The 20,910-nt window shown below is 48.5% G+C and overlaps 1 protein-coding gene across 6 annotated transcripts in view; it reads left to right on the plus strand.

Annotated features, from left to right (window-relative positions):
* FLVCR2 (FLVCR heme transporter 2) overlaps nucleotides 1-20,910 on the plus strand; it is a 57,315-nt gene that overhangs the window by 7,022 nt on the left and 29,383 nt on the right. For all 6 annotated transcript variants that reach the window (XR_005225562.2, XR_006291830.1, XR_006291831.1 and 3 more), the window contains exon 2: nucleotides 19,034-19,175. Coding sequence is in view for 2 of the 6 variants with exons in the window: in XM_037900721.2 (XP_037756649.1) it covers nucleotides 19,034-19,175 (142 nt within the window). In the remaining 4 variants the exon portion in view is untranslated. The remainder of the gene's footprint in view (nucleotides 1-19,033; nucleotides 19,176-20,910) is intronic.

Below are 20,910 nucleotides of genomic sequence, written 5' to 3' on the forward strand. Positions count from 1 at the left end.
GACCCTCCACCACAAAGGCACAGTGGCCTGCACACCACTACCCTTGCCCAGCACCCGCCCACACAGCCGCACCACTACTGTCCAATGTACTTCTCCACAGCCCACCACAACAACTACACAGCATGCTACTCAGACCCCCCCACTGCCCAGCATCCCAACACACAGACCTCCCTCACTGCCCCCCAAGAGATTCCCCCACTGGCCAGCAGCCCCCCCCACCCCCTGCCCCCGACCTCCTCCAGAGACACACTCCCTCACACCCTGCCCGCTGACCACACTCACCGGCCCTGGTGGAATGTGACTGTGTCTGCCAGGCTGAGCTGGCAGCGTGGCCGGGGCTGGTCCAGTGCCAGGGCGGGGAATCTCTCCGGCCTCTCGGGAGTGGCATGATAAGCCAGGCCAGGATTTGCACCCTGCCCTGGCCAGATGCCCTCAGGATCCATTTGCCTGTAGATAGGGTGACCATACGTCCCCATTTGGCCGGGACAGTTCCCTTTTTAAGCTCTGTCCCAGCCATCTTGACTTTTTTGACAAAAACGGGCATTTATCCTGTTAGCTTTTGCCAACTGATCAGTTGGCAAGAGCAATTGAACAAAAGCCCAGTTTACCAAAAAAGTCCGATGCGCCCCCCTAGAGGGGCGTGGAGGAACGTGTGTGTGTGTGTGGGTGGTGATGCAAGGTGTCAGGCAGCAGGGTTTGGGGGGTCAGCCCCAGCCAGAATGGAGCTTGGTGGGGTTAGGGGCCAGCCCCAGCCACTGGTAGCAGTGAGGGGAGGGTGTTAGCCCCCGCTTCCTGGTAATGGTGCGGGGAACTGGGGCGAGGACAGGATCAGCCCCTGTCCTGGCAGCGGCATGCGGAGCTTGAGGAGTGGGGGGTCAGCCCCTGGCTGCGGCGTGGGGAGCTGTGGGGGAGGAGTCAGTCCCAGTGGCGGATTTAGAGTTAGTGGGGCCCTGGGCTCAGCTTCATTTTTGGGACCCCTTCTTGGGACCCAGCCAAGAAAAAGAACATTCTCTCTTATCACCCCCCAGCCCCTGTTTTTCATTCTTTTTTTTTTCTTCATATTCCTCCTGTAAGTAATAGCAAGTAAATGAAAATAAAGTGAGGTACCTTGATCGTTCTTGTAGACTTGAAAATCGCTGGGGGTCTTGGCGGACCATTTAATGATCTTTACAAATATTGTTTGTACTGTTAGTTAACTATTGTAAAGTGCTTTGGATAAGAGCGCTTTATAAAAAGAATGTAAAAAAAGAGTTGGGGTGTGGGGTCTGGCCGGGACTTAGGGTGCGGGAGGGGGCTGGGGGTGCAGGGTCTGGGAGGGAGTTAGAGTGCAGGAGCAGGCTGGGGGTTGGGGTGCAGGGTCTGGCCAGGAGTCAGGGTGAGGGAGGGCGCTCAGGGTTGGGGCAGAAGGTTGGGGTGTGGAGCACTTACCTGTGGCAGCTCCCATTTGGTGCAAGGGGTATATGTGGGGGGGTGCAGGAGTCAGGGAGGCCAGGGGGTTGTGGGGGACAGGGGGTGTGGTGGGTTGCAGGAGTCAGGGAGGGCAGGGGGCTGGGTGTGTGTGAGGGGGGTGCAGGAGTCAGGGCTGGAAGTGTGAGGGGGGTGCAGGAGTTGGAAGTCGGGGCTGGGGTGTGTGTGAGGGGATGCAGGAGTCAGGGCTGGGGGTGCAGGATCTGGGAGGAAGTTAGGGTGCAGGAGCAGGCTGGAGGTTAGGGTGCAGGGTCTGGCCAGGAGTTAGGATGCAGGAGGGGGCTCAGGGTTGGGATAGGAGGTTGGGGTGTGGAGTGCTTATCTAGGACAGCTCCTGTTTGGTGTGAGGGGTGCAGGTGGGAATGTGGGGGGGTGGTGGTGCTGCAGGAGCTCCTGTTTGGTGCTCAGGGTGGGGGTGAGGATAGGGATGTGTATGGGGTGTGTGCAGGAGTCAGGGCATTGAGTGTGGGGAAGGCTGAGTATGTGAGGTGGGTGCAGGAGTCTGGGCAGGGGGCTGTGGGTACGGGCTGGGGTTGTGGGGGTGTTCCCGGCCCCCTGTCCTGAGCTGCTCATGGCAGGGGGCTGGAAGGGGTATGTGTAGGGGAGTGCTGGGACCCTGTCTTTGCTCCGCCCTGTCCTGATTTCACCCCCTTCCCCAAGGCCCCGCCCATGTCTCTTCTCCGCCTCCGCCTCCTCCTCCGAGCGTGCTAAGGCCCTGCTCCTCCCCCTCTCTTGCGCTGGCAAACAGCTGTTCAGCTGCAGGGGAAGTGCTGGGAGGGGGAGGGGCGGGAATGCGGCACGCTTGGGGGAAGGGGCAGGGGAGCGGGGAGCTTGGCTGCTGGTGGGTGCGGGCGGAGCCTGCCCTGCAGCAGGAGTCTCAGGAGCTGGCAGGACCAAGCTTCTGCCCCCGCAGGAGAGAGCAGTGGGTGGGGGGCGGAGAAGAGCTGGTGGGGCCTTACTGCAGCCCAAGGAGCCTGGGTCCAGTACCATGGCACCAGTGGTGCCATGGTAAACCTGGCACTTGGGGGTGACTGTCTGGATATGTGTCTTAATGAAGGTGCAGAAGAGTAGAGCAGCACTATGCCTGCTTGGAATGAGTACCCAGACAAGGCATGAAGGAGGCTGCCGAGCATTCTGGGGTGCCAATTTCTCTGCTCTGGACTAATCTCCCTACAATAGGGAAGCAATCATCTGGGAGCAGCTCTCAACCAACCTCACTCAGGAAACTTTCTTTGACAGGAGGCGTTTGCAAGGTAACAGCCCATCTTGGAGACATGATTATCTTTGGTGTCTTTTCGGGAAGGGGGCTTGGTGCCTCTTTTTAACCAGGTGATGCCTATCTATCTAATCTATATCTATTTTTTGGTCTGTGGCCCCGCCCCCCCCATCCCTCCAAAATATCAGAATCTTTCAAACATGAATGCATGTATCTTACCAACACCCTAGAGTGCTAGTTAAATACCATTGTCCCCATTTTACAGATGGAGGGACTGAGACACAGAGACATGCCCAAGATCATGAAGTAAATCTAGGGTAGATCTGGGAACAGAACCCAGCTCTGAGTCACAGTCCAGTACCTAACCACAACAACCCCTTTCTCCCCTCCTGCTCCCCAGACACAGTCAAGTGCTGCACTTTTAATCCTGCTTTGCTCCCCAGTAATGTGCAGGCCAGGATCTGGATTTGCATTTGTGAAGAAGCTGTAGCTATTGTGTGTTGTGTTTGAGCTGGGTATCCTGAGAGCTGAGGGTAGCTGTGATTTGCGTAGAACACAGTGCCGACTCTCAGCCTGTGGAACTGTCCGTATGTGACAGGTTTCAGAGTATCAGCCGTGTTAGTCTGTATTCACAAAAAAAGAAAAGGAGTACTTGTGGCACCTTAGAGACTAACCAATTTATTTGAGCATAAGCTTTCGTGAGCTACAGCTCACTTCATCACCGCTTCTGCTTTCGCCTTCAGGACTGAACTGTTTCTCAGGAGACCGTTAGCTGCTCGCTGCTTTTGTCACAATGGCTGAGAAATGTCTCTCTTTCGTTCCCTCTGTGGTCGTTGTAACTTGGGAGATGGTGGTGGTGAAAGGGTCAGTTGCCCAAATACGTTCTATTTTCCTCTCTACAAGGCAACACGTTCGCCTGAGCAAAGGTTGGGTAGTACCCGTACTTCAGGCAGTCCAAGCACAGCCTGTCTATGCAGTCAAAACAGTAGTGCTTAGCAGTGGTGGTGGAACTTGCATGTGGCTGAAACAGGTCACAGCCAAGCTAAGAAACCGTTTAGCTTAGATCTCTACCAGCGCTAAAGCAAAGTGTCTTAGCAGGGTACTGGGCTGAACTGTGGTACAACCTGGTTGGCCCACCACAGAATTTAGCAACAATTGTAACCTTCTGTTATTTCTGTGGTGCATATATCGGGGGCTTTGTGGGGGTTGGGAGGCTTCTGGGCTGTCTTGCGTGTGATCATGTTTCCTCTAATCATGCAGTTCCTATAATGTATTTGCATTATGTCCAGCTTCACATAGCCCAACTTACATGTGGTGCTACAGGAGCCCTGCCCTTTTCCATCTGTTATTTTAGGGAGCGGCAGAACGCTGTTTGTAAGAGTTTGGCTGGTGTTGACTCCAGCAAGTGTCTGGGTATTGAAATGTAGTCCTGAGCCCCATACTCCACATGCAGGGGCTCCCCTCTCACTGAATCAGCCTTTTGCGGTCCTAGATTAATGCTTCCCAGAATGGGTCCCATGTGTCCTCGGGGGGCAGGAGGGAGGTGGATTCCCAGATCAATTAAACTACGTTATTTTCCCTATTGTAAAATGTAACTCGTAATGATGGAAGAATGTATTTTGCACTAGTTTATATGGGCTGGTATAGAGCTACATTTCATTCTGATTGTAAAAGAGTTCTACCCTCAGCCCATAACTGAACAGACCAGATGCTCCTGGATGAAATACTCCTTTGTGCCTTTAGACTGCAAGCTCTTTGGAGCAGGACTCCATTATTTGGCCAGCTTGTGTGCCACAGGTCTGTAAAATTATCTGTCTCCTGATAACTAACAGTTACTGTATTCAGACTTGAAACTTGGTGGATTCTTTAATGTCTTGCCAGTTCTCCCTATTTTACTGAGAATCTTGTGCCAGTTGGTTTTTTTTTTTTTTTTTTTTTTTAAATCCCCAGCTTCCGAAGCCAAGGGAGTATGAGAATCTCACCTTTTCCCCCTCTAAGATTAAAACTAAATTTCTAAACTGCTTGGCTGTGGAGAAAAGCTTGAAAATGTGACTACTTAAGAGCTGGTAATCCAGAAGGCAAATAAAGACCCAAAATATGTTCATTTTAAAAAATCGTGATTTTTAAGCTGATCTCATTTTTTATGGGACCTGTTTGATGATGTTTAAATGCATTTGAACATACCCCTGGTCCCCCTCCAAGGGATAATCTGGTTTGTTTGTTTCTTTGATTTTTGTTTTTTTCCTAGCAGTTGCTACTCTTATCTATAAGTTCCTTGGGGGAAATGTTGGCATTCTGGGTTAAGTGTGAGGCCTTCAAATACTCTTACTGCTCAGATCTGGTGTTGTCTGCAACCTGTTCCTAGCAGCTGCATGTGTTCTCCCTGTTGTGCTGCTCTGTCTGCTCCAATGCAGAGGCTCTGCCTGAAATTTCATGGTACCTGCTGGAAGTTACTAGTCTGCCTGTAGGATAGTCACCAATAACAACCCGCCAAGAGAAGCCCCCTGTAGTTGTAAGACAATAGGCAGCCCTTCTGCCGGTGAGTAGGATGGGGGCAATGGGAGGGCCTAGCAAGTCTCTTTGTCAGTGGCCAGCCCAAAGGCAGGGGATGAGTGCAGGGCACTGGAACAATTTGTGTAGTGGGGGTGCTGAAAACCATTGAACCAAACTGTAAACCCTGTATATGAGGGAAGTGATGCATTTGGTTGCTATTACTACTTCAGGCTGCGGGGGATGCTGTACCCCCAGCAACCATCATTCCAGCACCCCTGGAAGAAAATGTGTGTGTTAGTGGTGGATATATTCCCAGCCCCTGGGGGAAGCTGGGTGGGAATGAGGCCATGTCTTTAAAAGAAAAGGAGTACTTGTGGCACCTTAGACTAACCAATTTATTTGAGCATAAGCTTGCGAATACAGACTAACACGGCTGCTACTCTGAAACCTGTCATGTCTTTAATCACTCACCCGGGAGCAGAGAGGTGGCAGGATTGCTGCCTGTCTGGTGTAATGGACACCAGAGCCTGTATCTGTAGCTGGCTCAGAAATTCCCATTCAGAGCAACAGGTTGTTTTTTTTTCTTTTAAATTATTATTATTATTTATTTTTATTATTAGCCCCGGCCTCAAACCTTGGCTTTAAAACAGTAAAACAAAAGAGCAGTGTTTGCTGAACAGTGGCAACTGTGGTATAAGGAGAGGATTTAGGAAGGGCACTGAGGGAGTGGCAATGCTCAGCTCTTTTTGTGAGGGCAACAGCTGGAGAAATAATCCATATCTGACACCTGTGTAATTAGGGCTCTGGTACCTGCTTTAAGGCTCGAACAAACTGGGGCATAGTGCTACTTCTAGGGATGCTGGAGCTCCTGACGCAGAGAGCAATCTTGGGGAAACCAGCATTAATGGTGGGGTTGGAGTTCTATATTCCTTGCTTGGGGTGGCTGGAGCAGGCCATGTGTGCTGGGGTATCAGTCACCCGGCACCTTACCCTGTCTCTCAGGCCAGAGGCTACTTCCCATTGTGCAGGACATATCTGGCTCTGAGCTCTCACTGCCTATGTAAAATTCAAAGCATTCATATGAATTTTGTGCTGGTCAAAGGAGCAGCACTGTGAACCCTACACTCTAAAGTTCTCTGTCCCCATAATGGGGACAGCACTTGTTGCTATGCCAGCTTTCCCCTCCCCTGCCTTGCCAATGTGCCCCTTAACCCTGATGGGGAGGGAGGGATGGGGTGAGGAGGAGCGGGACATTCATTCTTCACAATCCATTCAGACCTTGATCTTTCCAATGAGACTGCCAATAAGGTTGGCAATTGGTGTCCACTGGACTGGTAAGTTCTATGACTTGGACACCTGTCCACTGGGACCTAGACTGAGAACCCATTAACTGACTGCACGCTAGGCTTGAGAGAAGGTTAGGCACACAACATAACACTCTTCTCACCACATCATCTCACTATTTCAGAGGGGGATTGCATAGATTTTATTTTCTCTTACCTCCTAGCTCTCTCCCCAGGCTTATAGTGCCCTTAAGTGAGCATGTTTGAGTATCTGGGGTGTTGGGGGAAACATCTTTTTTGTGTTTGGAAAGAATGTAATGGTGTTCCGAGAAGACACCAGTGGGAAGTATGGTGAGGAGCTGAGTATCCATGTGCACCTCCTTGTGGAGAGAGGTGAGGATCCCAATGCCTTCCAGAAAAGCTTCTCCCAATGCTTTACAAACAATCTCAGCACCACACCCTGTCAGGTAGATCAGTCACATCATCCTTATTTTTACAGGAAGGGAAACTGAGGCACATAGTCTTGTCCAAGATCTTGCAGGAAGCCTGTGGCAGAGCCAGGAATAACGTAGAGATTTCCTGACTCCTGTTCTGTACTTTGGTCACAGAACCATCCTTCCCAGTGAGACACTGCAAATGGAACATGCTTGCTAACTTGTAAAATATATTTGGCCTAACTCATAAACTGGGCCCTTTGCTAACACAAAAGTTAAATCTGTAAAATGAGAATAATAATGCTTCCCTACCTCACACAGGTGTTGTGAGGACAAACACATTAAAATTGTGAAGTACTTTGAGATCTACTGATGAAAGTGCTAGATAAGAAATAGGCATCATTGCTGTTCATTAATATCCCTCTGAACTAGGTGTCAGTTCTGGAAAGTTGTGGTTCCCATCAGTAAACAGTTGTTTAGATCCTCTTTGTGCAGCTGCGTAAACTCAGTTCAAGTCCTTGTGCCTGAAGGTCAACAGCTTGTAAACTGAGAGAAGAGAGGGTGATATGGGGATACTTTAACTCTTTCAGAGCTGCTTCTCTATGTCCCTGCTGGTCCCTTGCAGGAAAGGACTGGACAGGGTGAAGCATTGGTTGCAGGGGTTAATATTTGTTACTACTGGGGGAATTCTGCACCACTGGGCGCACACAAATTCCCCCACCCCCTGCAGAAAATACATTCTGCTGGAGAGGTGCTGCAGTCATGTCTTTTGCCCACCAGGGACTGCTGTGGTGCCAGAACAGAAGGCATCCATCTCCCAGGCCATAGTAGATAGCAACCAATAGAGAGGAGGAGAGGCTGCATTCCTCACAGCGCCCTGCTTGTGGGGCCAGGTGAGGAGGCACGGGATGCGGGGGTGGGGAGAGAAGGGACAGACAGAGTGGAACACATGGGGCTGCTGGGGGATCACAGCCTGGAATTCAGACTGGGCTTGTGGGGAGGAGGGGGCTGAATTGGCATGCAGGGCCACACTGGGATGGGGGTGGCTAAGTGAGGGCTTGGGGACACAGGGGGACAGGGGTAGAGGCTAGGGGACAGCCAGGGTCTGTATGGGGGAGGCTCTCCAACTTCTTAACAATCCCCTCCCAAAAAAACTGTTCCATACTTCTCCCACCCACACCCAACAACGCTCCAGGTTCACTCCCAGGTGCCTTCCCAGCAATTACTTCCCTCTCCCTCATCAACTCCATTACCCCTGACTCCCCCAAGCCTTTGCATTGCTTCTGAGGGGTGCAGGAAATACAGTTCTGTAGTTAAATGAATTGTTACTCAAAGTTCTGTATTAATATGTCTTGTAAGGAATCTATTTGTCAAAAAACATTTCCTGAACCTGTTTTGTTGTCTGTGTTGTTACAGACATACTTGTTGACAGGTATTTTGAAATAAATTACCAAAATAATTGAAATTGGTATGATTATGTGGTATTATTTTGACAAATAAAATATGCAGAAATTTGCAGAATTTTAAAATATTGTGCCCAGAATTTTTAAACTTTTGCTGCAGAATTTCACCAGGAGTAATTTATTAAGCCAACAAGAGGTCCATGGAATCCAGTCCATCCCCAGAGAAGAATGGGAGATCTAGCGACCCCTCCAGCAGTTACAGTGACAGGGCTAAGAGAAAAGGGGAAGGACAGAACCTGGTCTGGAAAGATTGGCAGCTCCCATGCCTGTGTTTTTAAGTGTGTCAGCTTCTGGTTCTCTTGGGAGCCATGTAGTCACCTGTTGATGTGTCTATGCTGGCAGTCCCTCCTGTCTGGCTGGAAATGTTTTAGCTTTAAAAAGTATCTTCTCACATGAGTTTATTTGAAACAAAGGAAAACGTGGAGCTTCTGGAAGCAGCCAGTAATTGGTGTTTAACCACCAGCTGAGGCATGAAAACTTTTGGTTCTGCGTGTGGGTCTACAGACAATCACAAGGGCTGGGCTATAACTAAGTTTAGGAGCATTGCTTTCCCCCCTCTTCTGTGAATGGACAGAACTGGGTTGGCTGTAGCTTATCTTCCCCTACCAGAAATAGAATAAAATGGTGATGAGAGAAAGAAGCAGCTTTAGCCCCTTTTATCTTTTTTTTTTCTTCCCTCGAATCTGAGATAAAGCAAAGGAGCTGTCTCTAGGAGGGGGCTCACATATCCTATCTGGGAAGGGGTGCGGGCTCAAAGAGAACTTGCCTGCCCCTGTGAAGGGGTTTGTAGGACTAGTCGCTATGTCGGTTTAGGTGTATATCTTGAGGAGGGGCAGGAGCGTGGCTGAGAGACAGTGTCATTACACTAGAATTTTTCTGAATCTCATGAAAATACTGTAGCTATGTGGCATGTTACTGTGCTGAGGGGGCAGATTGGAGTGTTTGAAGCTAAAGTCGTTAGCCATAAAAAGCACAAAATAAACTGATTGCAGGGATTAATAGGTCTCTCCACAATGGCTTGTTCTCTGTGAAATTGGTGGGATTTGGTATAACTGCCTTGCTTGCTCAGTCAGGGAAGCCCTACGGTGATTTCAATTAATGAAGAGAAAGCTGAGATTATAATGTGGTAAAGAACATATTCAAATACCTGAACATCAGGCACTTAACTTCAGGTAAGTGTTCCTTCTGCTAACCTTGTATCTGAAACATAGGATGTGGATGTCACCGTATGAGGGTTCAAATCCAGACCAGCAAGGGGTTATGTCACCACTTGCCCTGTAACTGTGGGTGTCTTGGTTTGCTTCTGGAGCTCCCAGCCTGGGCCATTCACAACTAGCCTCCAAGCATGCTGGTCACAACCTGAGTTTCTGTATGCTAGGCAGCTCTGGTTCAGCAGGTCTGATCCCAGCAGCTTGTGTACAGCCCCACAGCAGCTTACACCAGCCTTGTTTACTACTTCCAGGGCGACCCCAATACACTCCCAATCCTGAATTTTCCCCAAATGGTATCTCCTGAAGTGCCCAGCCCTCTTGTGAAGAGCTCAGAGAAATAGTAAGGTTCGTTTCTCCTGTAGAGAGACAAAAACACATCACAGATTATAAACTTACCTGGGAGTAAATACACCGTTCCTTCAAACCCAGCACTGAGTTGGTTATGGTAAAAATGAAATAAATTTAACAACCGAATATACATAGGATTAAGTGAGTTCAGGTATAAGAAATGAAGAGAGAAAGAGTTACAAGTAAAACAAAACAAAGTATGTTGCTAAAAGTCTAAAACATAATCTAGCCAGATACAGGCTTTGTTCATGATGCTTTCTCTCTCCAGTCGTCATTCTTAGTCAACCATGGCTGACTTTCTCTCTGTCCTGACCTTCCACAAAAGTAAAGGTGCTGGCTTCCCTTGTCTTCTTAGCTGAAAGATCTTTGCCTAAGAAGGCTTCTCACCTGTGTTCAGTTCCAGAGACTTCAACCCCCACTTGGTTGAAGGACCCATCTTTTTTGGCTTGCAAGAACTCTGGCCTCTTGTGTCTGTCTAGTGATGGATCCTAAAATGACTTTGTATCCTTGCCTATATCTCCCAAAGTTGAATGACTTTGCTTCAAGAGATAAGGTGGATGAGGTAACATCTTTTATTGAACCAATCAGTTAATTCAGTTGCTTATCACTTAAGGTGCTGCACTCTGTATTTCTAGACCTGTAAACCTTTGAATGGATTCTTCTGACAAGTAAAACCCAGACCATGCTTCTCTCTCCTGTTCGGTGTAGACACCATGCTCTTCCCCAACTTGTTAGTGTGAAGTTTGCCTCCCATACCTTGTTAGCTTGATGGGTCTGTTTACTGCTTATATGTGAACTGAGGTAAATACACATTTTGTTTAGGATAGACCTGTTTAACAACTCCCTGACATACCTGGTTTCGTTATAATTCCAGCATATATTCATAACTCTTAATAGCCATTGCATACATACATCACACGAGAATATTAATGATCAGTGAGTTATTAGTTTTCACATGATACCTCACAAAGCATATTTTCTACAATGGTTATTACAGTACCATGTAGGGTGTGAATACAAGGGTGCTTCGTGTCACAGTGATTTGTATTTGACTAAATGTGGGAAGGTAGGAATTGCCACACCAGATAGGACCAGGAGTCCTCTCTGACAGTGGCAGTACCAGATGTTTCAGGTTCAAGAAACCCCACTGATGGACACAACTTACTCATGGACGTTTCCTCCTAACTCCCTCTTTAGTGGTTGAGTTGTGCTGTAAAACGTGACATTTGTGCCCCTTCTGTGTGTATTGTTTTAATCCTGCCTAATGCAACAGAATGGCAGGGTTGGTCCCTTTTTATTAGTCATTCCCACTGGTTTACCTTGGTTGGCATCTCTGAGGTGAAGGTGAACCCCAAAGTGACGCCTGTTGGGAGTCCTGACCCTGGTTTACCACAGTGCCCCATAATAAGGATAAATTCCAGGGCAGCATCTGACACATGAGGAGCTTGGTCAGACATTGTGAAGGTTAATAATTTGTACGTAAATGTGTTTCTGGTTCCAGCACTGAAGTGAGATAATGTCTGAAGGACAGAGCATTCTTCCCTGACCCAGGTCTCTTCGCTCTTGCATGGAGGAGGGAGAGTGCAGATAAATGATTTGGTGTATAAAGGGCAGAGACCTTTCCTTTCCCAACTACAAGTGTTGGCAGATCAGACATATTTATTTGGAAACCTTGATGCTGCCGACACTGTTTAAAGAAAACATATCCCACAACACACTGATAATCATTAAAGGAGTGTAAAACCTTGATAGTGACGATGAACATTCAAAGTCTGATTAGCATGAATTACTGGGGAGTTTTGTTTGTTGGAAGGCAGAGTGGACAGTTGTGTGATCCTGGATAAGTCCCTTTCCCTTTCCTCTCTGTGCTTCTCCTTCATTGTCTGTAAAATGGGAATAGTGATACTAGCTGACCCTCTCAATGGAGGACTGTGAAGATACTGAGGTCTATAGAAATGCTCACTGTTACAGTGGAAGCTAAAAGTTTACAGCAAAACTAATAGGTTTGTTGTGATGATCCTTCTGTGACTGGGGTGGGGAAGGTCAACACTTCATAAGGTTCCCTGCACTGGGAGAAGAGACTATCTGATGATGATAATAAATGCATCTCTCTATAACAAGGAAGTTGCCCTAGCTTGAATGCCCCCTCGTTTCCATATTTTTCATAGCTTCTTCTCCCACTGTGAGGATGGGGTTGTGAATGCTCCGTTGGTGATGGTAAAGCATGAATAACTGAGGTTGGGTAGGAAGAAGGCGCATTTTTCATTGCTTCTACCATTCTGGTTAATTTGATGCTGCTAAGTCACTTTCAAATGCTTCAGGCTTCAGAAGAGATTTGGAAATGTGTCAGGCAAGTGTGAGAATTGCTTCACGTGCTGCTCTGCAGCTTTCTTTCTGCAGCTCCTAGAAAGCCTTGTATGTGCTTGGTCAAGTCTGTTACTACCTGGAAAATTTTTTTTAGCTTGAAAACAAGATAATGGAGAAATTTAGTGCAACACTGAAGTGAGTAACCACTTCTGCCCCATACAGGGGAGTGTGTGTAAATAACCTCTCTCTGGGAACTGGCAAGAGTTGGGCTTTACCCAAGCACTCTTTTATGATGTCATGGGGGAGATGAAGGGGTGAAGAGCACTGGCACACAAAGCTGAAGGAGTGGGAGCTGAGCCTTGGTTGCAACACAGCTGCACGCAATGAAACGTGGATAAAAGAGCAGCTTTCGTAGGCAGCCACAAACATGCTGAGTGCACTTTGATTCCCCCTTTATTAGACAAGGGCTCAGGCATTTGGATCAAAATAGCTGATTTCTCTCTCTTTCTTGAGGAGGGCATTTTAGGCTGGTATCACTATTAGTCCCAGATACTTGTGAGTACTTGGTCTACTGCTGTAAGCCTGATCTGCTATAAGGGTAAGAGCACCTCAGCCCTTTTCAGAAGGGGTTGCTGTGGGATGTGTCATAGCCCTAGTCAAGCTCCCCTTTCTGGGACCTACCAGGCTGCTGCGTTTGGATCCCAACACACTGGGCCCATGCGTGTTTAAGCCTCCCTTGGTCTAGGTAGTCTCCAGCACTGTCTTTCCTCATCTTAATTAATTAGCCATTTACTCTCCCTTTTCGTGTGTGTATGTGTGTATATATATATATATATATATATATATACACACATATATATCATCTTACTATATGTTTTATTCTATGCATCCGATGAAGCTGTAGCCCACGAAAGCTTATGCTCAAATAAATTTGTTTAGTCTCTAAGCCCTGGTCTACACTAGGAGTTGAGGTCGAATTTAGCAGCGTTAAATCGATTTAACCCTGCACCCGTCCACATGACGAAGCCCTTTTTTTCGACTTAAAGGACTCTTAAAATCGATTTCCTTACTCCACCACCGACAAGGGGATTAGCGCTTAAATCGGCCTTTCCGGGTCGAATCTGGGGTACTGTGGACGCAATTAGACAGTATTGGCCTCCGGGAGCTATCCCAGAGTGCTCTATTGTAACCGCTCTGGACAGTACTCTCAACTCAGATGCACCAGCCAGGTAGACCGGAAAAGGCCCGCAAACTTTTGAATTTCAATTTCCTGTTTGCATGGTCACCTGCAGCTTGCCATGCTGGCCAGAGCTCATCAGCAGAGGTGACCATGATGGAGTCCCAGAATTGCAAAAGAGCTCCAGCATGGACCGAACGGGAGGTACGGGATCTGATCGCTGTATGGGGAGAGGAATTCGTGCTATCAGAACTACGTTCCAGTTTTCGAAATGCCAAAACATTTGTCAAAATCTCCCAGGGCATGAAGGACAGAGGCCATAACAGGGACCCGAAGCAATGCCGTGAGAAACTTAAGGAGCTGAGGCAAGCCTACCAGAAAACCAGAGAGGCAAACGGCCACTCCAGGTCAGAGCCCCAAACATGCCGCTTCTATGATGAGCTGCATGCCATTTTAGGAGGTTTAGCCACCATTACGCCAGCCGTGTTGTTTGACTCCTTCAATGGAGATGGAGGCAACACAGAAGCAGGTTTTGGGGACGAGGAAGATAGCTCACAGCAAGCAAGCGGAGAAACCGGTTTTCCTGACAGCCAGGAACTGTTTCTCACCCTGGACCTGGAGCCAGTACCCCCCGAACCCACCCAAGGCTGCCTCCCGGACCCACCAGGCGGAGAAGGGACCTCTGGTGAGTGTACCTTTTAAAATACTATACATGGTTAAAAAGCAAGCATGTTTAATGATTAATTTGCCCTGGCATTTGCGGCTCTCCTGGATGTACTCCCAAAGCCTTTGCAAAAGGTTTCTGGGGAGGGCAGCCTTATTCCGCCCACCATGGTAGGACACTTTACCACACCAGGCCAGTAGCACGTACTCGGGAATCATTGTAGAACAAAGCATTGCAGTGTATGTTTGCTGGCATTCAAACATCCGTTCTTTATCTCTCTGTGTTATCCTCAGGAGAGTGATATAATTCATGGTCACCTTGTTGAAATAGGGTGCTTTTCTTAAGGGGACATTCAGAGGTGCCCATTCCTGCTCTGCTGTTTGCCTATGGCTGAACAGAAATGTTCCCCGCTGTTAGCCACGGGGAGGGGTGAGGGGCTAGCCACGTAGTGGGGGGAGGCAAAATGCGACCTTGGAACGAAAGCACATGTGCTGTGTAGGTAATGTTAACAGCAAGGTTTACGGTGAAAGAGTGTAGCCATTGTTCTATAAAATGTGTCCTTTTTAAATACCACTGTATCTTTTTTTTTTTTTTTTTTTCCTCCATCAGCTGCATGTGTTTCAAGGATCACAGGATCTTCTCCTTCCCAGAGGCTAGTGAAGATTAGAAGGTGAAAAAAACGCACTCGTGATGAAATGTTCTCTGAGCTCATGCTGTCCTCCCACACTGACAGAGCACAGACGAATGCATGGAGGCAGACAATGTCAGAGTGCAGGAAAGCACAAAATGACCAGGAGGAGAGGTAGAGGGCTGAAGCTGAAAGGTGGCGGCAGCGTGATGAGAGGAGGCAGGATTCAATGCTGAGGCTGCTGGAGGATCAAACTCATATGCTCCAGTGTATGGTTGAGCTGCAGGAAGGGCAGCAGGAGCACAGACCGCTGCTACAGCCCCTGTGTAACGAACCGCCCTCCTCCCCAAGTTCCATAGCCTCCTCACCCAGACGCCCAAGGATGCGGTGTGGGGGCCTCTGGCCACTCCACCCCAGAGGATTGCCCAAGCAACAGAAGGCTGGCATTCAATAAGTTTTTTAAAGTTTTAAACTTTTAAAGTGCTGTGTGGCCTTGTCCTTCCCTCCTCCACCACCCCTCCTGGGCTACCTTGGTAGTTATCCCCCTATTTGTGTGATGAATGAATAAAGAATGCATGAATGTGAAGCAACAATGACTTTATTGCCTCTGCAAGCAGTGATTGAAGGGAGGAGGGGAGGGTGGTTAGCTTACAGGGAAGTAGGGTGAACCAAGGGGCAGGGGGTTTCATCAAGGAGAAACAAACAGAACTTTCACACCGTAGCCTGGCCAGTCATGAAACTGGTTTTCAAAGCTTCTCTGATGTGCACCGCGCACTCCTGTGCTCTTCTAACCGCCCTGGTGTCTGGTTGTGCAAAACTAGCAGCCAGGCGATTTGCCTCAATCTCCCACCCCGCCATAAATGTCTCCCCCTTACTCTCACAGATATTGTGGAGTGCACAGCAAGAAGTAATAACAGTGGGAGTATTGGTTTCGCTGAGGTCTAACCAAGTCAATAAACTGCGCCAGTGCGCTTTTAAAATGCACATTCTACCACCATTCTGCACTTGCTCAACCTGTAGTTGAACAGCTCCTGACTACTGTCCAGGCTGCCTGTGTACGGCTTCATGAGCTATGGCATTAAGGGGTAGGCTGGGTCCCCAAGGATAACTGTAGGCATTTCAGCATCCCCAACGGTTATTTTCTGGTCTGGGAATAAAGTCCCTTCCTGCAGCTTTTGAAACAGACGAAGATGCGAAAATCCTGAAGATGCGAGCGTCATGTACTTTTCCCGGCCATCCCACATTGATGATGGTGAAACGTCCCTTGTGATCCACCAGTGCTTGCAGCACTATTGAAAAGTACCCCTTGCGGTTTATGTACTCACCGGCTTGGTGCTCCGGTGCTAAGATAGGGATATGGGTTCCATCTATGGCCCCACCACAGTTAGGGAATCCCATTGCAGCAAAGCCATCCACTATGACCTGCATATTTCCCAGGGTCACTACCCTTGATATCAGCAGATCTTTGATTGCGTTGGCTCCTTGCATCACAGCAGCCCCCACAGTAGATTTGCCCACTCCAAATTGATTCCCGACTGACTGGTAGCTGTCTGGCATTGCAAGCTTCCACAGGGCTATTGCCACTCGCCTCTCAACTGTGAGGGCTGCTCTCGTCTTGGTATTCTTGCACCTCAGGGCAGGGGAAAGCAAGTCACAAAGTTCCATGAAAGTGCCCTTACACATGCGAAAGTTTCGCAACCACTGGGAATCGTCCCAGACCCGCAACACTATGCGGTCCCACCAGTCTGTGCTTGTTTCCCGAGCCCAGAATCAGCGTTCCACAGCATGAATCTGCCCCATTAGCACCATGATGGTCACATTGCCAGGGCCTGTGCTTTGAGAGAAGTCTGTGTCCATGTCCTCATCACTCACGTCACCGCGGTGATGTCGCCTACTCGCCCGGTATCGCTTTGCCAGGTTCTGGTGCTGCATATACTGCTGGATAATGCGTGTGGTGTTTAACGTGCTCCTAATTGCCAAAGTGATCTGAGTGGGCTCCATGCTTGCCGTTGTATGGTGTCTGCACAGAAAAAAGGCACGGAACGATTGTCTGCCGTTGCCCTGACAGAGGGAGGGGCAACTGATGACATGGCTTACAGGGTTGGCTTACAGGGAATTAAAATCAACAAAGGGGGTGGCTTTGCGAGAAACTGAATGGCCCCCTCAAGGATAGAACTCAAAACTGGGTTTAGCAGGCTGTTGATTTCACAGAGGGAGGGAGGAGAAAATGAATACAAAACAAATCTGGTCTATTTCTTGTTTTGATCCACTTCATCTATCTTTATACATCTTGCTGGCAGCAGACTGTGCAGTACGACCGCTAGCCATCGTCATCTCCTAGGTGCTCGGCAGAAGACGGTGCAGTATGACGACTAGCCATCATCTTCTGCTAGCTGGAGGTTAAAAGACAGTGCACTGCTGGTAGGATTCAATTGCCACGAGATGAAACAAGGGAAATGATTTGGCTGAGTCACTCCCATGTTTGCCCAGGCGCCCGGTTAAAAGAGCACCCAGGACTACGTCGATGACGGCTACCAGTCATACTGCACTGTCTGCTGCTAAAAGGCAATAAACTGCTGTTGTGTAGCAATGCAGTACCACGTCTGCCAGCACCCAGGAGACATACAGTGATGGTTAGCTGAGCGGGCTCCATGCTCGCCGTGGTATGGCGTCTGCACAGGTAACTCAATAAAAAAGGCGCAAAACAATTGTTTGCCCTTGCTTTCACGGAAGGAGGGAGGGAAGGGGGGCCTGACGATATGTACCCAGAACCACCCACGACAATGTTTTAGCCCCATCAGGCACTGGGATTTCTACCCAGAATTCAAATGGGCGGCGGAGACTGTGGGAACTGTGGGATAGCCACCCACAGTGCAACGCTCCGGAAGTCGACGGTTGCCTCGGTACTGTGGACACACTCCACTGACTACATGCACTTAGAGCATTTGTGTGGGGACACGCACAATCAACTGTATAAAAACGCTTTCTACAAAACTGACTTCTATAAATTTGACTTAATTTCGTAGTGTAGACATACCCTAAGGTGCCACAAGTACTCCTGTTCTTTTTGTCTTGGCCTCTCTGGCACACTTCCTGGGCACAGCCTTTCTGTTACCCTTTCACAGAAATGGGATCTCACCTAGAGTGACCATCTTTTCAAAAAGCAAAAGCGAGACACATGCAGGAGCGCTGCACCCCCTGCTCCTCCTCTGCCCCCTGGCCAGTCCAGAAACTGGAGCTTGACAGTGGTGAGAGATGCCCAGAGAGCCCAGACCACTGTGGGGAGTCCTGGACCCTCCACCTACCTAGGCAGGGTGCCCAAGAGCAGCCCCCAGTCTGTGTCCCTAGTCTCCCCACCCCCAAGAGATCAGTCTCATACCAGGTGATCTGTTGCTTAGTTACCAGCCTGGCTGGGCAGAATCAGTTTTTTTGGTGTGGCCACATTTAGCATATTTATTGTGCTGCCTATATAGACCTGTTCAAATGTCAGATTCTTAATGCTCAACACATCCAGCCATGCAGGTGCCGCTCCTGTCTCCTTTGTACATGGAGTATGAAGCAAGAACACAATACAGGTAACCTGAAGGGTTTAAGCACACAGAGAATTCATTAGCTGAAACAGAATTTGTAAATTGTGCGTCGTCAGTTTCCCCAGATTGTCACAAGGAAGGAAATGCCACCCTCTCCCTCTGAGACTGGCAAATTGGCAACTTATGAGACCGTGTATGCCATGGGGCTGTATACCATTTTCATGGTGATGTCAATGCCACCAATAAAGTGACTCCAAGGTCACAGGTGCTGTGCTTGTTGGACACTGACTATAGCCAGGCTCAGATGCCTCTACTTACAGCCTTTCAAAGTAGGACATCTCAGAATAGGGGCAGGTGCTCAGCAAACACATCTTTGGATTTAGGATGTTATTGGTCTTAAGGATTTCAAACCCTTTGTGTGGCTTTTGATGCTCACTTTCCTCTTGGGCTTAAACGTCTTAGACTGACTTGAGCCAGTGGAGAAGTTGACAGAGTTAGCAAGGCAGCTGGGGTTGGTTAGTGTCACTCCTACAACTGTGGGGGCCAGTAGGGTACACTTTCACACTGGTTATTTGTTGTGGATTCTGCTAAAATAGTAGTTAGTTTCTGTTTTATTTTGATTGTTGGATGACTGAGTAGGGGATTTTTGGTTCGAAGACCAAGTTTGACGGGCCCTGGCCAGCCTCTGACCATGCGAAGGCAGGCCACATCTTGGAGCTGAGTCACTTGATGGTGGTCCTAGCCTGGGGATTGAGGAGGAGGTCCCCCTCACTCTCCATCTAATTCTATCTCTCTCTGATCTCTCTGCTCAGCTTGGAATTGCAGTGGGCTTTGTTCTCCCTCCCGTTCTGGTTCCCAACTTGGAGGACACAGAACAGCTGGCCTACCACATCAGCATCATGTTTTTCATCATTGCAGCCGTGGCAACGGTGCTGTTCATCCTCGTCATCATTGGTAAGGAGGCGAATGTAAATGTGTGGGAGGGATGAAGCTGAGAGGACCAGATTGTGTTTATGGGTCTCTGTATCAGGGAGGGCATGGGGCAGCCCACTAGGGGCGATTTGGGGCAGTGCCCCAGCATAGCACCTGCTTCTGTTAACATACAGGGTCACTTCTTAAGCTGGTTAAAGCTGAACCTGAGAAGGGCAGAGGTGATGCCAGTGGGCAGAGCAAAGCACTTTGAAGAGTTTGCAGCCATGGTGCAGTCTCCTTTGAAGGCACACACCCCCAACTGGTCAGTTTGTTCAAAAGTTAGGAATTTTCTTAGATTCCTTACTGAAACACTTAACTCTCACATAGCATCTGCAAGCTTTCTAATCTCTCAGCTGGCGAGGAGACTATGTCCCATCCTGGTAGATGATGCCCTGGCCTCAGTTATTCACACCTTCACTTCTCAGGTGGACTACAGCAATGCGATATACCTGGGTATGAAGTCTTCAGCACCTAGGAAACTCCAACTAGTACAGAACACTGCAGAATGTCTCCTCAGCAGCACAAGCCAACATGAGCAAACCTGTCCTCTACTCTCCCATGGAATTTCAGATCAAATTCAAGATCTTGGTCCTTATCTTGGAGGCACTGCATTGCCTGGGTCTAGCATATCTAAAAGATCACATAAAGTTCTGAGATGAAGACTGTGGTTGATAGCTCTGCTCCTCTGGTACAATGTAACTCTCTACATTAAGGGTCTTCTCATCTGACCAGGAGACAGAGCTTTATTGGGGGGCTGGTCTGAGACTGTGGAATGAACTCCTCCAAGAACTAAGGACCATAGAATCATAGAAATATAGGGCTGGAAAGAACCTTGAGAGGTCATCTCATCCATCCTGCTGTGTTGAGGGAGGATTAAGTATACTTAGGCCACGTCCAATGGGTGTTTGTGTAATCTGTTCTTAAAAACCTCCAGTGAGGGGGATTCCACAACCTCCCTTGGAAGCCTGTTCCAGAACTTAACTACCCTTATAGTTGAAAAGTTTTTTCCTAATATCTAACCTAAATCTCCCTTGCTTCCGATTGGCTTGTTGCCCTGCTGTCCTCAGTGGATGAGGAAGAACAACTGGCCACCCTCATCTTTATAACAGCCCTTAACATATTTGAAGACTGTTAGCAGTCCACCAGACCATCTCAGACCTCCCCAGCCTTCCACTCTAAGTGCAAAGCATACTTCTTCAACCAGTCTTCTCTAATATATATACAGAGCAACATGTATATTTTATAAAACAACAACAAACAAGCCCTAAAGTCCTACCAAAACAAAACACTCCATTGCACATGCTTCTTCTCGTGGGGAGAGGGTAAGAGAAGAAACAACATGTGACAGATGATGGTCATGTTACTTAATGTGCTCCTGAAAGGTGATCAGGTGATAAGCACAATGCAAAAATCTATATGGAATCAAGTTATCCCCTACAGCCTTTCTCAGCCTGTCTGAAGCCCCTGGAATGAGCAGGGCCCGTCAGAGCCAGCCTAGAAATTGCACCAGCAGGCAATGTATGCAGACAGGGTGCTGGGATCAGTCCCTGGAGAGCTGGAGATGCCCTGTGGGTGCTCCCCTCTCGGGAGAACAGAGGGCCATGCCATGGTACAGGAACACGCAGTGCCCAGCTGGCAGGGGAGAAGCCAGTAATGGGTGGGTGGGAGAAGGGATTAAGGGCAGAGAGTGGTGTAATGAAGCCTGGTAAACCATTAG

The sequence above is a fragment of the Chelonia mydas genome, chromosome 6 (assembly GCF_015237465.2).
Source record: "Chelonia mydas isolate rCheMyd1 chromosome 6, rCheMyd1.pri.v2, whole genome shotgun sequence".
In the NCBI taxonomy this organism is placed as follows: Eukaryota; Metazoa; Chordata; order Testudines; family Cheloniidae; genus Chelonia; species Chelonia mydas.